We start from the raw sequence: 17,126 nt of genomic DNA on the forward strand, positions 1-17,126 counted from the left end.
ATATGTTAGACATGTTTCTCTTCTCCGTGTTCATGGGAAAACAAACAGTGCTATTCAAAATGTATATCTCGTCTCGTCATCTTGTCGCTCGAGTTTCCAGTTTATTGTTGAAACCACTGCTGGAAATTATCAGCTAAACAGAGGGGTTCAGCCTTTGTGTAAAAGACATGTAAGACCTTAATTTTGACCCTGTGAAACTAGTGGCGACGGAAAACAAAGAGCTGCGAGACTGACAGAATACGCATCACCCATGAAAATGATTTAAAATGACAGATATTATCTTTAAGTAACACGCCTCTTGCAAAGTTTGTAAAGGAGCCAAATGCTTCACAGAAGAGGTCGTTCTAGCTTTATTTGGTCAAGCTGATCGAGCTCAAATTAATCATGATAATCTAAACTCCCCGGCACTGATAGACAACTTTTATTCCACAGACCTCTACGTGAGGTCGTGATTTTCACGCTATGCAATAAATTGGGAAGTTTACCCCCAGTTGATGCCCGCTCTAGGAAATATCGAGAGTCAAATATAACTAAGAGCTATTTACGCGGACAGGCGGGCGCCTACAGAGATCCTGCATAGTCTAAAGAATGCTCTACACTTCAATGTCAAAAACTTTATTGTTTAGTGTAGCCTGTTTACACAAAACACTGAAGACCTCCCTGCAAAGAATTGTGGTGGATTAACTCCCGACACATATAATACTTGCGAAAGCACAATTCTTCTACGTCAAATTATGCTTAGAGAAAGTCTTTTAGTGTCGATTTTTAATTTTGTGTTCTCAGTCGTATTTTACTCATATCAATTCCCGAATCGATTTGTAGAACGCGACTTCTCTTTTCAGCGTTTCAGGTTAGTGGTAAAATAAAAGAGCCGTCGTTAAATTTGAAACATCTTTTTAACGACATTAAAAAAAACTCGCAAGTGATTACTTGATTACTGACATGTAGCGACTAGAGTAAGTACAATTTTTTAAGCGCAATTTGCAAAGATTAATACTAGTAAGGTCTGACGTAGTGCCACAGTGATGTACATCTCCAACACTTCTGTATTGTTTTAGTTCTGTTCATCCCTTCACAAAAACCATTGGTGCCTGATTTCAACAACACCACCACGGGTTGAACTTGACGAAACCGGGAAAGCGTCAAATACTAGGTTGCGCGGTGGAAAAAAAGTTGTGATCTATAATGCTGGCATAACCAGTGTACAAAGAACCCAGGGGTAGGGTTTCTAAGGAAACCAACCTGCTGTAGGTTTAGTAAACATACGTGCCAAAAATCGTCTAAAAACGGAAAGTGATGACGAGGGCAGTTTTTAATTCAAGTGAACCTGCTGCGCACTGATAGAAAACCTTCGAGATGGATAACAATGTGGTATTTTAGTTCTTCATTCTGTTGTCACATTGCTCGATAAATGATGACAAATAAATGTTTGAACGCAGACTCGGTGAAGATCATAGTGAATAGAATTTTGTCATCGAGGTCGATAAGTGTCATCCCCGAACATATTGACTGACAGACACTCCAAATACGTTTTGTAGAGGTTGGTTAAATTTGCACAATGCATGGAGCATTTTGATTGAGTCCGCAGACGCGCCAGTTGGGGACAAATTGACAGATAATTAGTGTAATGCTTCTTGAACTCTCTGTTGCATTTGAAAACCTAGCGACAAGTACGGTCATAAATGCTGCACACGAGGGTAAGGAATTTCACCCTATGAAGCGGATGCTCTCTGAGTCAATCGACACTCAGTTGCAAGAGCAGACCCGTCGGAACCTTTATACAAACTCTGTAATTATAGATTTCCCTGAGAGACGAGGGACATTTGTGGAGTTACACTTTGGACGTTTCTTTCTTTTTTTCTTTTAAACATCCCGAGGCGGACATGTACGCCTTGAAGCAACTGCATTAGCTCAGTATCAGAGTCCTAATTCAAACAATCAACTTCAGATCACTGTACATCACAATAACTTCACGGCGCCTTGATTGCAGTGTGAAATTTGTGTTCGGCGTCATCATACACATCTCAGCGATTGTATTTGAAAACACCACTTAATTGTATTCTATTTTATGACTGTGTTTTGAGTTAGCTGGACTAGCTCGCGTAAACGGCCGTTTGGTATCACTTTATTCTCTAATGGCTACCGGCTGCTTGCAAGAGCCATTTCCGCGCGTGGCCAGCTCTAATCACGAACACCCTTTTTACTTCCTGTAGCAGTGCGGCCTTCTACTGCAGGTTATGCGCCAGTTCTGTTGTATCGACAATCATTCTCAAAATTAACATGTAGGGAGACTGCTGTCAGTCTTGAAAGTGTCGCCTTTCGGGTAGCCGACGTGTAGCCGTACCCACCCCCCAAGAAAAACGGTTTTTCTCCCCGTTTTTCTTGGGGGGTGGGTACGGCTACACTTAGACTACCTTTCGGGTCGTTGAAAAACGTAGTTGATTTTAGGCAAACCCAGTGAATTCAAGTTGTGGGCCGGGCTAGACAGAGGCGAACAAGAGTAGATAAATCAGATAAGGTTTGCGAAGAATGACCCAGAGTTAATTCGACGGACCAAGAGAAAATAATGGGTTCATATATTCTTCTTGAACTGAATTGACCCCTACAAAAGCCTTGAGTTGAGTTGGCCCCCTAAAAAAATTAAATGATTGGCAGTTGCTTTCGTAATTCGACTTTATATCACTCCAGATCAAAATCAGAAATTCCTGTAATCGGACTGTTGTGCGGGAGGTCGTGAGTTCAAATCCGGCCGGACCAACACTCAGGGTCTTTAATTAACTGAGAAGAAAGTGCTGCCTTTGTAATAATATCTGCAAATAGTTAGACTTTCTAGTCTTCTCGGATAGGGACGATAAATTGAGGTCCCGTCTCCTGCAGGGTTGGGGTTAATTTCCCACACACGAGATTACTGTGTGATGGATGTCCTCCCCGGGGTGGGATGGGTGGGTAAAAAAAGGGGTTAGGTGTCAATTGGAACGAAAGTTCTGTTCCTTTCTCCTGCCATTCCTGCGGCGAATGAATTAAACTAAACTAAACAACGAAACAATTTGTATCCTCTAGTGAGTAGCAGTCAACTAGAGAATTTGAAATGATCATCTGGCTTCTGCGCGCAGAAATTGGCGAATGTCATCGAATCTTTACCACCAGGATTTTTTCTCTAGCCAAGCCGCAGGATAGATGAAAAGGATGATCGTCTGATGGTTTATTTATAAGAATGATTTTAATTCTTAAATAATTTGTTGTGTGCCTCTCTATGCGCGTGAAACGATAATATTTTAGAATGTATTGTCGCGACTGGTTGAGGACTAAGGATTAGGATGCCGCAGACAAATAAGTGTGCACGACAAAGGTAGACTAGGTTAGATGCATTACTAATCGTTTTATTTCCTGCTGTTAAATAATCTCAGTGGATAATCCTTAGATAAGCGCTTTTGTCTCGGTAGAATGGATGACACTTGTGGGGCGCTGCACGCTACTAAGACAATAAGATAATACGACTAAAGACGGGATTTTACCATTCTTGTCTCCATAACCACGCAATTTCATCAACGTTCGTTTCTCTCTCCACTTGACCATGGAACAGGACTCAAGGAAGGAGTGAGATTTGCCAGTTTAGGAGAGTGAAGGAGGCAGGAAAGGGAGGGGGGAAAGGGGGAAAAGGGGGAGGGTGGGAGGCCCTACACTGGCGTAACGCTGCCCCTATGACTTTTCAAATATAGAAAACGAGTCACATTGTGATTCCCCCCTTGGGATCCCCCTCCCCATAGCCACACCCATGTGGTCCTAGATTTCTCCTAGCCACGCAGAACATACAGGCATGTTGGCTGCCAGAGATTCGTATGCTGCACGAGAACGCTCTCTCAGCCTGAATTAAAAATAAAAAAACAAACAAACAAAAAAACACAACAGGTTAAAGCATGAGACTACAAAGATTTGCTTTCTCTGCTTGCAGATTGTTTTCTACTTGAAATCAAGAGATCAAGCTCAAGCCTTAAGTGTCTTAAGTGTTACACGAATCGTCTTGTTTGTCATTGAACTAGTTAATAACGAACAATCACGGAAAAATTTGCAGGCGAAAAAACACCCACTAACCCCTAATTATGCCACTGATCGTGTTGAAGTCTATTTTGATTGAGTGTTGCGTAACCCATTACCTTGTGCAAGGGAGGTGATGGCCGATGGCACGAGGAAGCTCAAACTCAACCTCGTTTGCAGGGCCTTTTCCCTTAGCTGGGGGTGGGGCGAGGGTAAGGGAAAAGGCCCTGGGAACGAGTTTGGCTCAAACTGTCAGAACGACAACACAAGATAAGTGGTAAAAGAAAGAACGAAGATGGAAACAAGACCCCTAAGAGAGAAAAACAAAGGCCCAAGGCAAGAAAACGAAGACCCCCAAAACCATCGCATTTTCAAGCGAGCCATTCATGTAACATGTCATGTTTTCATAATGCCTATGTTTCCCACGGTAGGTGAAACACAGGTCTTTGAAACTATTGTTGCGACTTTTGATATTTCCGCGATAATTTTAAGAAAGGACTGCTTTTACGTTTCTGGTAAATCCTGCGATAACAATCCTCTGCATCAATGGCGGAATAAAAACAAAAGGTTTGGTGGTAAATGCATGTCAGCTTAATAAAGCTTAGTGTAATCGGTTGGTGGAACAAATCCCTATCAAAATAAAATTTGATCTGCTTTTTTAGTAACAACCTGAATACCGTTATGCAGAATCATTTTGGAGGCTCAGCAGAGCTTAGTGGACATGTTGCCGTATCAGAACTTTTTCCTTACTCGGAACTGGTAAGCTCAGACGACCACCGCAAACCGTATGATATTAATCCAAGCTTAAATAATTACTCGATCTATAGGAAATTTGAAATTCGAAATCAGAAAAACGCAAATAAAATCTTACTCTCGTAGCAAAATTCAGTCTCACTCAGGGAAAGATGAATGGTCTGTTTGGCATACGCTAAATAATGTTAGCTGACTCAGACTCATAGGATAATTGGCACGTGATCCAAGTTAGTGACATATTGAAGAAAAATGTTGCACCACAAAACAATAGTTAATTTGGTCAACGTGTTCTTGGCCTCTTCCTGGTGGTGAGTCGATGAGCGAGAAGGGATGGTAGCGCAGAATTAAATGTAGAGGAGGCCTGGGTTTGACGGCTGAAGGACAAACCGCGTTTTCTGTGGTGGGTGATTACCGTCATTATTCAATTTTTGATTTTCTGACATATTATTACATTTTGCATAGTAATGAATATTTTGTCTGTTAGAATTTTATGTTGGTTTCATCAATTTTCTGACAGAATTCAGAAATTTTCGTCTAATCAAATTTTCGGATAACCTAAACTTTCTGTTGATTGGAATTTTCGGGTTGTGTCAGGTTTCGGGGAGCTTTTCGAATTTCCGACTAGTTTAGAATACTTCACATCTCCGATTCGTTTCTGGTGAATTTTCTGCCAGTAGCTCTAATTTTCGGACACATTCAATTTTCTGCTACAACTTTTTCTCCAGTTGGCCTGGTGACTACGAGAAACCAGATCGAAGTAATATAGTTAGGATGTTTTGAATCAGCTGGTCGAGTTCTTCGTTGTCTGTGTTGGAGTATGTTAATCTCACACTCAACCCAAACTCGACCAAGCGTCTTTCAACAGTCCGAACACTGATACCTAGCAAAGTTGCGATATCGACAACAGTAAAGCATCTACCGATCAGAAAATCAAGTTGATCTCTGGGAATTGAATATCTTGGATGTCCACGTTGCCCACTAAAGGCAGTAGCAAGTGATGAAACATCAAAAATATCTTGACTTCCAATAAGGCAATCCCGTGCACCCCCAATTAGGTTAACAATTTGTTCATCGATTCCATACAAATGAACAAGACGATCTATTAAACCATGCAGCCAATCCAGCCTAAAGTGTAAGACGTCCACTATATTTGGGTCAAGCCCTCCTCCTTCAATTTCCCGAATAATACTAAGTAAAAGCTCTTAAAAGTATCTGAACGATTGCAGCTCTTCTTGAGAAAGCGCCATCACTTTATCCGCCATCTTGGATCAACAATAACATTACCTCGATCTGGTTTCTCGTAGTCACCAGGCCAACTGGAGAAAAAGTTGTAGCAGAAAATTGAATCAGAGAAGACTGTGAGCAGAGCACAGGCATGGGAGAAAATTGCCAACATTCTCAACAAAAGAGCAGAGTTTAAAGTTAACAAGAGGTCTGTAAGAGATCATCATGTGGTCCTGGTGGAAAAAAAAAAAAAAAAAAAAAAGACTTCACAATAGTTAAAAGCCAGTGGCATCAGTCCTGAGCCAGCCAAGCTGGACAGACTACTCAAAGAAATCATAGAGAGAGCTGAGGCCTGTGATCAGTCAAGAGACGAGGAGGATGAAAACACAAGAGAGAAATAACAGAAAGAACAAGAGCAAACTAAGGATATCAGGCTCAAAGCCATGGAGTCATTGAGTGAAACGAAGAAATGGTCACTTTCAGATGGGGATGGTGAAAATCAAAACAAGGCCAAAAAGAGGCAATCCAATGGAACTGAAATGGTGGCCTATTTGAGGGAGCAGGCAACTGAAGAGAACAGGCTAAAAGAGAGAGATATAGAAATAAGATCTGTGCAGTTGGAGAAAGAGACTGAGAGGCAGCAATTGCTTGACTAGCAGCATAACAGCCTGATGTAACTGCTGTTACAACAGCAGCAGCAGCAACAACAACAACAACAACAACAACAACAGTTCCAGTAACAACAACAGCAGCAGTTGCTACAAATGCAAACCTACATGGCTCAACAGCAACAACAGCAGTATAAGATGCTTATGCCAATATTAGAAAAGAAAAATTGGAAAAAGAAGTGTAAATCCTCAAATATGAGCACTCTCCTATCCACAAAAATTTGAAATAAGCACCCTGCCCCCTTCCCTGGCCCAGATTTGAACATTAATACTTGCTTTCAATTCAGCTTGTGAACATGTTTAAAGTGAACTGAAAAGGATCCGTCTTGAATAAGCACCCTACTGTTTTAACTCAAAATTTGAATAAGTACCCTGGGCACCACTTATTTGAAGATTTACAATATTATACCATGAAACATATATTTCATGCCTTTATTTTTTGTAATATTGTTGGATATCTTTTGAGCTACTCTTTTAAAACATTTTTTTTAAACTATGATTGTATCGGCCCCAACCAAAGCAACAGACCGGTACATATTAACTTCTTGATCAAAAGAATCACCATCTACTTCAGTTGGAGTCTGTTAGTGTGATGAAATTGACTGCTTACATATTTTTTATGCTTAACATATTTTTTATTGCTTGTGATGTCTTCATGCTTTCTGTATTACATTTTATATAATTTGTTGATGACACAATTTATTCATACCAGCATATACATTGTAATTACTTATCCTCAAAAGGTATATTACTGATGAGAAATTAATGCCATGTATAGAACTTTAAAATTTACATGACTTGCTATAATATAAAACTGGGCACATTACTTTGAAACAAAATTTTGATTAAAAACTCTATGAACTTTGCCATACCGTGTAATGAGCATTTATAACACAAGCCCTTATTTTTATTTTGGTACAGAAGATTAAGTGATTAGACAACCAGAGTCCCTACAGTTATCATGTTATTTGTAAAAACTTGTAGGTACATAAAAAGCAAATTGATATTAGTTTTTTATTTGTCTGTCCTGTTATTAGCAATTCATTTCGTCCAAATCTGTGGATCATGTCACCCAAACGACATGGGTATGCAAATCTTTTTAGCAACAGTCCCTCTATGCGGTTGGCCTTAGTTCGTTAGTGGCAGCACAGACTCGCAGGTAATCCAAGGGCATCAGCAAGTCTAACAATGTCCATTTTTCTTACTCGAAACTCCTGAAAACACTCTGCTTCGTCCATAGAATCGAGATCAAAACGATCGTAGTCGGCGTGAGGAAATGATGGATTTTTGGAGAAACTAGCGTCATACAATAACAAAACTTCTTCTTCGGAAATAAAATGATGACTCCATGCTAGAGAAAGCATTTCTCGAGCTTCCTTTAAACTGGACATCGTCAAGATCGAGAGCACGCCAAGGATGTGTTTACATTTCACGGTCGACCGACAACGTCTGTAAATTAGCGTAATTGTTTTGCTTAACGCAGTCATGTCACGAACTCTGTTGGCGACAACGTCGTTCCCAGATTCCCCGTCCTGCAAACGATCGAACGTCCGTGACACCCAAAGTCATCGATGCTTAAGGTCCCTAGTAAAGAATACGTCACTTGGACAATTTTTAAATCGCTTTTTTTCATTATTGCTGTTTTACTCAAATTTATTTCTGAAGAAACCTCAAATCTCGCCACGTTTTAACTTTTTATTCATCAACCTTTTTAACATAATTAATTCTTTTTCCTGTTTAGAAAGTGCAGTCGAACATTTGCATACTGTCACGTAAATGCTACGTAACTCCTTCGATTAGCGTCGGGAGAGCTTGGGAAACACTCCGAGGAGAAGGATCAGTTTTCAGTATGATGAGACGAGGATGAGCAAAGCTGCAGTGTTTTTGCTTTTTACTCTTTTGATTACCGGGATAATATGTCTGCTGAGTATTGTCCTACAATTAGACAACTCGGGGTCGCTCTTGCGTGGGTCTTTCGACTCGTGGTATAAAAATAACCTTACTCTCGCCAGAACAAGTCGGATACGAGCGGACTATGTGAATCCAAACCTTTCATATGAACACTGCAGTATCATATTTAAATGGGGTGAAATGTGCCCAAAGTTGTACACTGAACTTGGAGGAAAATGTGATTTGGTAGACGATACTTTTCAATGCCCGGACATTCGTAACTTTTCAAAAATTCGTCCGCGTCAAGCTCAACTTGTTTTGACACGAATGCTCCGCATCTTCGATATCCTCGCACAAAAGTATGGAATCAAGTACTGGATTAGCCGCGGGACTCTACTCGGAGCTGCTAGACACCATGGATTTATTCCCTGGGACGGGGATGGCGATATTGAAATGCCCTTAGATGATTACGTCAAATTTTTTCAAGTTGCGGCCAAGGAGTTACCGGCCGATATATTTTTTCAGAACTCCGTCAGCGACCGTGCGTTAAGACCGTCTGATGTAAGCCATTATCACAGGCATGAAGTAGTTTTTATATATCAAGCAACATATAACCCACGACTCAGAGACAGAAACAGTTGTTATAAATACTGTATGACTTACAATTGTAAATGGCACGATGGACTGATGATCGATATTTTTGTAACACCAGACGTGGACAAAGCGATTTATCCTCTGAGGAAAATGACGTTCGAAGGGTTCCCTTTCAATGTGCAGAATAACTGGAGAGATGATTTAGTATCCCGCTACGGAGAAAATTGGTTCGAATATCCAACGAACAGACCACCAGAGGAAAATCCTGATGTATTTAATGGCTGTGAGAAACTTAAGAAACAGAAAAAATCAGGCTAGCACTGATTAGTCTCGATTTTCAAAGTGATGTTTGATTATGCGGCACATAAATGAAATTTATCTTGACAACGTTAATATTTGAGGGTTAGATTGCTTATTTTCGATCGAAAAATCGCGCAACGAAGCATTACAAAATTTGTATTGAATATCTCCAATTATTAATTATTTTGATCTATTCCTAAATTGGCAAAATTTGTATTCTTTTGAGCATGTGAATAAATAAGTAAGTTTAATAAAACCTTCAGCCTGCCTGATGACCCAGGCCAGTTGATGGCCTCGATAAACGGTAAACGGTAAGCGTAACTAGCACATATTATTATTCAACTACACCTAGACGAGTACGAATAACGCCATAGACGAGTACAAATATCACGCGGTATTTGTACTCGTCTATTGTAGTACTGGTTAAACAGGTTTTCTCGCATCGCGCAAGCGAAGAATTGGTTGTAGTTACGAAAAAAAGAACAAAGTGGCGGACAATTTGAATCATATTTCCGACGACGAAGAGTCAGAATGGCTGGCAAATATAGATCTAAGTTCATTTGATGAATCGAACGAAGAAAAAAAGCTTGACAACCAGAAAATTTCTTCATTTAATGAAGAAAATAGAAACAGCAACACAACGTGTCAATTCCGTTCCGCTTCGCAAACTTCTGTCACGCACTCCCCGTAAATAAATATCCGCGAAATTCGCCCGCTGAAACAACAGTTTGGCGTGTTGGATAATAAATAACCTTATTAGACGTTTTGTTGTGTAGTATCGCTGAGTATTTTTACTCGTTATTTGTATTTTGACTCGCCCTACGAGCTCGACACAACTCGTAAAAATACTAAGCGATACTACACAACAAAACGTCTAATAAGATATATTTATTTCACAAAAACAATTGATCACCAACGGTGGTCTCTCTTTGTTCTTTACATAAAGGCTTTTCTCGATCGCATTTTTTTTGTGAACGATTACGCAGCCGTTCTTTGGGATGTCACGCAATACTACCTTCGAAGGAGATCTTGGACTACGTCAAGCGCGTGCATGTTCTCAAATTTAGCCCCCTAAAAGAGCCTGGCTACGCAGGCTATACTTCTTTGGTACTAGAAAACTTATTTGTAATCGTACGTCCGTGAGCAATTTGTGACAATGTTTACAAGTCAGTAGTTTTCAAAACAAGAGCATTAAAAAAAAAGAAAAAAAAAAGAAGAGTCCACGGCATATTATTTCGCCAAGCACATTTCGTATGATAGAAGAAAGTCTCTGATCTCAATGGGGTTAAAATTACGGTTAAAATTTTTGCCATTTTACGGCTTACAGTTAATTGCTCTCATTTACGGTTAACAGGAGTGAGAAATGTTAAAAATTAATTTCGATCATTTGGAAGATAAACAATTCTTTTCATTGTTCTAAAAGTCTTCTACCTTAGGAATCAAGCAACAAGGGTAATTCTAGATCGAATTGGACTGATGTAGAGTCGAGTAGTTTTATGTTTTGGTGCATTGGCCACAAGACAAGACAAGAGGCCTAAAAGTCGAAGATTTTGATATTTTCAGAATTACACATGGTGAATATGGCTAGACGATTAACCTTTTTTACAACTAACCGTTAAAATTTGTCATTTTTTACGTCTAACTGTTAAATTTTTGTGTCGTTTTACGGGTAGGACCCTTATGTCGTTAGTTGTGGAAAATCACGAGACTTATGGCAGGCTAGCAATAATTTCCTCACCAAAATATAGTTTAGTTTAATTTATTCGCCACGTTTCAACAAATACAAACAACTAATCCACATTACACAGTTACAAGAAAAGAAAAAATGAAGTGGAATGGCAGGAGAGAGGAACAGAACTTTCACACCTAACCCCTATTATACGATAAAAAAGAGGCCAGAATATGTTTACCAAAAAAGCAAGTTATTTAAGTTATAAAATACTAACTTGGAGGACTGTATGGGACAAGTTTAGAAAAATATAGGTTATCTAATTTAGATTTAAATGTTAAGAGCGAGGTTGTACATTTCATATTGGGTGGAAGAGTATTCCACAGTCCTATGTATCTGTGTCTATGTTGGGGGATTGGGGGAGCGGCTCCTCCCTTGAATCATGTGTTCAACAAGGGTGAAAGGGGACCCCAGGGCACACTGTCGATTATGTCACGAAAATTGTCGATTACATGATCGATTGCACAACGAAGAGCAGTCTTTTCGTAATTGGTTACCGCTGTCTCGAACTACAGCATGCTCAATTGACGCCATTATTTTCTCTGTTGGGAACGTGGGTTAAGTATATTTCGAGAGAAAAAGACTTTGAATTAAGTTTAGAATGCCGAAGAACAAAGGTAAGAAAAACGATGTGTCATATCTTCCTCGATCTCCTTTTTTTTAACTCTGTTTGTCTCGCTTTTGCCCAGGAAAGGGAGGTAAAAATCGACGAAGGGGAAAGAACGAGAACGAGTCAGAGAAACGTGAACTTGTCTTTAAAGAAGATGGTCAAGGTATCTAGGCTTTTATTTTCTTGAGTTTGATTCGTTTCTATTCTTAATTTATTGTTCGTTTGACTTTTCAAAAGAGTATGCTCAAGTCGTGAAGATGTTGGGAAATGGAAGGTTGGAGGCACTTTGTTTCGATGGCGCCAAGCGGCTTTGTCATATTCGCGGAAAACTTCGCAAAAAGGTCGGGAATCTTCTTATTTGGATGGACTATGGGATGTTTTTACTTTTTATTTCTCATACTTAAACCCCATAAAGTCTATTATGCCATCTGAGATATCTGTAGCCCCGTAAGCGCATCCACATCTAGGCTACAACAGCTGTATGTAGCTCATCACATGTTCATCAACATAGATGAATTGTAGAAGTGTGATTTCTCTCCGTATGTTCCTTTATTTGAAGCATGCTAAACATTTTTGCCTCTGACACATCTTATACGTCAAAGTTTTCAAATATTTTGTTTGTAAGCATCGATAGATCAGGAGTGGAACGACGTTCGGGTAGAGTTGTTCATTCTGAATTGTAAATATCTTGGCTATTTCCTCGAAATTTTGTCAGTTTCTTTATAATTTTAAGGAGACGATACCATATGTCTACTTGCACTAAGCCTTGAACTATCGTTTATCTTGCCTACGATCTTCAGGCTTTCACAACATCACCTTATGTCAAATCTTCATCTGATAGATCAGATCTTTTGTTGAATTTTTGGGATTTGTGAAGGCTTTCTCAGATGGCTAACAAGAGTTAGTTTTGACTCTTAACGAGTTACAAACAACAACAATAGTTGTAATTATGGCAACAAAATTTGATAATAACAAGTTATCATCTCTTCTTCACAGTCCTTGTATGCATATGATTTAAAGGAAAAACAACAATAACCAAGTAATTTGACCCAGCTATAGGGTTACTTATTTAGGCAATTAAGTTGTGTGTTGCAAATTTTTGTTGAATTACAGTAATGATCAATTGAATGAAAAAGAAAAGGCAAAAGATTAAGTTAAAGGTAGTAATTTTATAAGCTTCAAAGCCTCTTTACTTTGCAGGTGTGGATCAATACTGGTGATATTATACTCCTTGGACTACGTGATTACCAGGTATGGTTGTGTTTTTAGAGAGATTTGTTGAGTGTTTTAATATCTAGAAGAGATTTCTAGATTTCAAAGTTTGCCTAGATGATGGAAAACCAGAAAAGCAGTGGAATTAAGGCGTAACGCTAATTTATCACTAGAGTCTGTTGTTTTGGAAGTGCTAGTTTTGCCGACTCACACAACACCTGTGCAAAGCATTTGCATAGATCATATTTGATTGATGATCTTGGTTTTGCATTGTGGTTGCTCTTTTTGTAAAGGTTGAAAAGTCCACCAGGTTATACTTACTTTATGTATTGACTGCCATGATAAATATCTGTTTCTTTGATTCTAACAGTTTTCCATGAGTTAAATATTGTGTTTAAATGATACTTTCCTGCTACAGTTACGTGTTTACTTTTTACTCACCACTATGGACTAGACTTTCTCAGATGAAATGCCATTTTCCAGTAAACAACATAAATTCATGACACAATCCTATGTCGCTGAAAATAAATTTTGCAAGGAATGTAATGCTACTGTCATGTCAGTCAGTTTTCCATGCAACTCTCACGTGCTTAGATGTTTTCTGCTAATAAAATTTTCTTTTAGCTACCTTGGACTTCACCCCATCAGGTGTCAATTTCTTTTAAACAACCTGCATTTTATTAATATGTATTTCCCACACACAGGGCAAAGTCCAGATAGGCAACAGCAGAATAAGGAGCTGTTAAGCTTTGAAATATGATACTTTTTTTCTTCATTCAACGTATTTTCACTTGTATGAAGAAGAGAGAACCAAAATATCTTTGTTCAGGGGTTCATAGAAAGGAAATAGAGTTTTGGTTTGCTTTCCACTGCAAAATTACATGGAACAATATTTTTGAGGCAACTAGCTGTAATTTAATTATTAAAACTTTGTCCCTGACTAAGGAATGGCAGTAAGCATTGTCACAGTCTTCAAGCAGTCATAGTTTGGTCTCATCATGCAACGTGGGAGAGAGAGTGTTGCGTGATGAGACCAATTTAGGGCTGTGGAGGAGACTGCAGGAAGGTGTGGTGCCAGTGCAGTTTATTTTTGTCAACAATTATTCAGACACCAGTGGCAATACTATAAAATGCATATGTCTGAGTTTTTTCAGATAAATCGGAATGTTTTTGTTTTGCTCTCTCAATGGAATCTTTGAAAATAAATGCTCTTTTTCTTCTTCAAAAATGCAAATAACAGCCACTTAGTGTCCCATTTCAAAACACGTATCCAAAAAAATAACTCCTAGCATGCCCGTGATTTCAAATTTTCGGTCATCAGTTCATGGTAAAAGGGTAGAAAAAGAATGTTTGGGTTGAGAAAGGTTGGGAAATATGAAGAGCAATGCTTTTCCCAAACAAATAGTACAAAACAGGCAGGAGAAAAAAGGTATTAGCTCACAGACACATGAAAGAGTTTTAGAAACAGTCATGTATGGTATCAAAATTTTACATTCTTGATTCAATATACCAATATTGTTTTTACCTCTCTGAATACATATGGGGCAAGTTTGCAACTGAAACCCTGTTGTTATATAAATGGGTCAAGAAATGATGATGACTGGTCGAGGCATAGTTATAACCTGACTTAATTTTTTTTTTTTAGCCCTAACAACATTGGTAAGAGTGTATTCTTGAAAATTTGGTGGTGCTTAAAAGTTATCACCCTTTGACTGATGTCTATGTTTTGATATCCTTGCTAATTCTCAGTGGCGGCTATAGAGTTTGAGTGTTATAGGTTTTAAGAAAGGTTACAATATTTTCTTTTTGATTCAATTTAAAGGATAACAAAGCAGATGTGATTCTGCGCTACAATCCTGATGAAGCCCGGAACTTGAAGGCTTATGGAGAGCTTCCAGACAATAGTAAGTAGTTGTAAGAAATAGTAGAATTGAAAAAATGAAAACTCTTCAATTCTTTCTTGGCAGTTTGTTTGCCAGAAATAGAGATATTAAAAATCCCAATAAACTGTGTTCCACATTAACATCAGCAATGAGATTCAGGTCTTCTGCAATTTCAATGCTTTCTTGTCAAAGAAAATGTACACAGTTGATTTTGTTGTTTTCCAAGTATTTAAACTCTCTGCGAGTATGTGAACATTAACATGAAATCTTGAAACAAAATACTCCAATTTATTTTTTTCTTGTTATTGTGATTGAAGAGATACATAGAGAATGGGAACTTTATTTGTGTGATGACCATCATCGTGACCATCAACTTGACTATAGGAACTTCATTGAGATATCATTGTTTAATCTGGACTTGGTGATGCATTGGTGTATGAAGTTCTAGAATCCTTTTCTCTGCTAATTGTATCAAAATGAGTGCAAAGGAGGGTGAAGAGTTGATTTCTTTTGTGGTATTTTAAAGTTTCTTTTAGAGCTGTCTTAATGAGAGAGTTTATCTTATTGACTGTCAGAATTGGCTCAAACATTCTCAGCATAGATGAACCTGCTCCAGTGTAATGAAAATAAATGACTTTAAATTCTAGTTGGCTTTTCATTGTCTTCAAGTGTCTTGAAGTTGTGACCTCTGGTTTGTTTTTCGACACTTTGCAGCTAAGATCAATGAAAATATTGGACAAGGAGGAGAAGGAGAAGAAGATGACATCCAGTTTGATGATTATGAAGATGATGGAGATGATGATGCTGATATTGATGGAGTAAGTCTTTGTTGAGATGAATGTAATTGCAAATTACAATACAGCAGTATTCTCCTGAAGCAATAAGTCAAACCTCCCACTAACTCAGACCAGGTGTGGTTTTCCTTCAGAACCTTTTCAAGGCAAGTAGAGTACAGTTTAAACAGACAGTACTCTAGTTGTGAGGTAAATCAGGGCTCTGTGCTGGAACTCTTAACAAACTATTATTATATGGCAAGGTACAAATCCAAGCATTCTGATTGGTTCTTACCCAGTCATGATTTTACCATTGGACCATTACTATGGAAACAGTCATAAGCTGTGTATTCTTGTTCATGAGAACCAGCAAATTCAAAATATAAATATGTTTGGTCCAAGTGCCATATAATAAACCATTCACTGACCTCATTTGCTTAAGCTGTGCTGTATGGTCCTCTAATTTGAATGATATAAAGTTATTATTTCATTTTCTACTCCACAGATTTAATGGCAACTAAACAAACACGGACTTAGAGAAAAGAATATGATATTTCTTTGCTTTCATAGCATTACACTGTACCTCAAGTAGGAAACACTTAAAAGACATTCTGACATATTTTATAAAATTAATGTGCTATTATTAGCAAGTAGCTTGTCTAATTTTAGCGTGTTTTTGGGAAAATGATACATCAAATGGTCATGGATCATAGTGGAACAGTATGTCTTGTTTCCAGTGTTCCTTTATTTGTTAAGGAGCGTGAGAGATGAACACTTGATATTCTTATTAGAAATCACCTTTGTAACTGGTTGAATATTTTTTTTGTAAAGAAATGTTTAGCTAAATATTTCAGGCACTCGATTATTGGTCCTTTTTGTTTTAAGATGCAAGGCTGGCATACCTACCTGTTGTCAATAGCACTTGTAATCTTTTTGTTTGCTGATAGATCATTTCATGCTCAAACTATAATTTTTAAATTGCATGCGATACACTTAATTATTTGTACTGCAAATTACCTTTAACCTTTAAGATGGCAATCTTCCCTATTTAAAATTATTCACTGTGCTATTCTTGTCGATTTTTTATGAAATAGATGAATGGAAGAAATAACTGCATTTTATGATGAAAGAGTTTATTTTACTTGTTACAATGAAAGTAACATGCATGTGTGAAAGATGGTAAATTGATAATGTTGATTTAGAAAATATATATCTCTTGCAAAGGATCATCTAAAATTGTAAAAATTGACAAGCAAAATACAACAGTAAAAAAAAAACAGCATGCAGAAGTTGTAATCCTGTTTTCAGACATGTATGATTAAAATTGCCAATCCTTCTGTATATGTTAATTATAATCTGGGTATGAAAAGATAAGAAAAGGAGTAATGGGAGCATCTGAGCCTAACAGAAATAGAAACTGCTCAAAACCAACAATGATGCACTTACAAGGACATG

At 38.1% G+C, this 17,126-nt stretch overlaps 2 protein-coding genes across 4 annotated transcripts; both read left to right on the top strand.

Moving 5' to 3' along the window:
• Positions 1-2,093: 2,093 nt before the first annotated feature.
• Positions 2,094-9,720, top strand: LOC111340496 (uncharacterized). Of its 3 annotated transcripts, none has more exons than XR_015990914.1 (2): positions 2,094-5,920; positions 6,093-7,545. XR_015990914.1 is itself a non-coding variant. In XM_022940815.2 (2 exons), exon 2 carries the CDS (start codon positions 8,544-8,546, stop codon positions 9,480-9,482), a length of 939 nt encoding a protein of 312 aa, XP_022796550.2. In that variant the 5' UTR covers positions 5,171-5,188; positions 8,422-8,543; the 3' UTR covers positions 9,483-9,720. The 3 variants fall into 3 exon arrangements, 1 of the variants encoding a protein (XP_022796550.2); XR_015990915.1 differs by having other exon boundaries at positions 2,094-5,188; XM_022940815.2 differs by lacking the exon at positions 6,093-7,545 and adding an exon at positions 8,422-9,720 and having other exon boundaries at positions 5,171-5,188.
• Positions 9,721-11,652: 1,932 nt separating this feature from the next.
• On the top strand, positions 11,653-17,012 carry LOC111335035 (eukaryotic translation initiation factor 1A, Y-chromosomal). The gene is made up of 7 exons (XM_022940870.2): positions 11,653-11,810; positions 11,883-11,966; positions 12,041-12,144; positions 13,004-13,054; positions 14,838-14,919; positions 15,613-15,716; positions 16,177-17,012. The coding sequence occupies exons 1-7, from the start codon at positions 11,795-11,797 to the stop codon at positions 16,180-16,182; spliced, it is 447 nt and encodes a 148-aa protein (XP_022796605.1). The 5' UTR covers positions 11,653-11,794; the 3' UTR covers positions 16,183-17,012.
• Positions 17,013-17,126: the final 114 nt, after the last annotated feature.

This window comes from Stylophora pistillata, chromosome 8 (assembly GCF_964205215.1).
Source record: "Stylophora pistillata chromosome 8, jaStyPist1.2, whole genome shotgun sequence".
In the NCBI taxonomy this organism is placed as follows: Eukaryota; Metazoa; Cnidaria; class Anthozoa; order Scleractinia; family Pocilloporidae; genus Stylophora; species Stylophora pistillata.

Excerpts from the sequence above, each read along its gene's own strand:
- LOC111340496 (XM_022940815.2), top strand. The coding sequence starts at position 8,544 with ATGAGCAAAGCTGCAGTGTTTTTGCTTTTTACTCTTTTGATTACCGGG.
- LOC111335035 (XM_022940870.2), top strand. Across the intron at positions 13,055-14,837 it reads TTGGACTACGTGATTACCAG|GATAACAAAGCAGATGTGAT; the intron begins GTATGGTTGTGT and ends TTCAATTTAAAG. Across the intron at positions 14,920-15,612 it reads TGGAGAGCTTCCAGACAATA|CTAAGATCAATGAAAATATT; the intron begins GTAAGTAGTTGT and ends GACACTTTGCAG.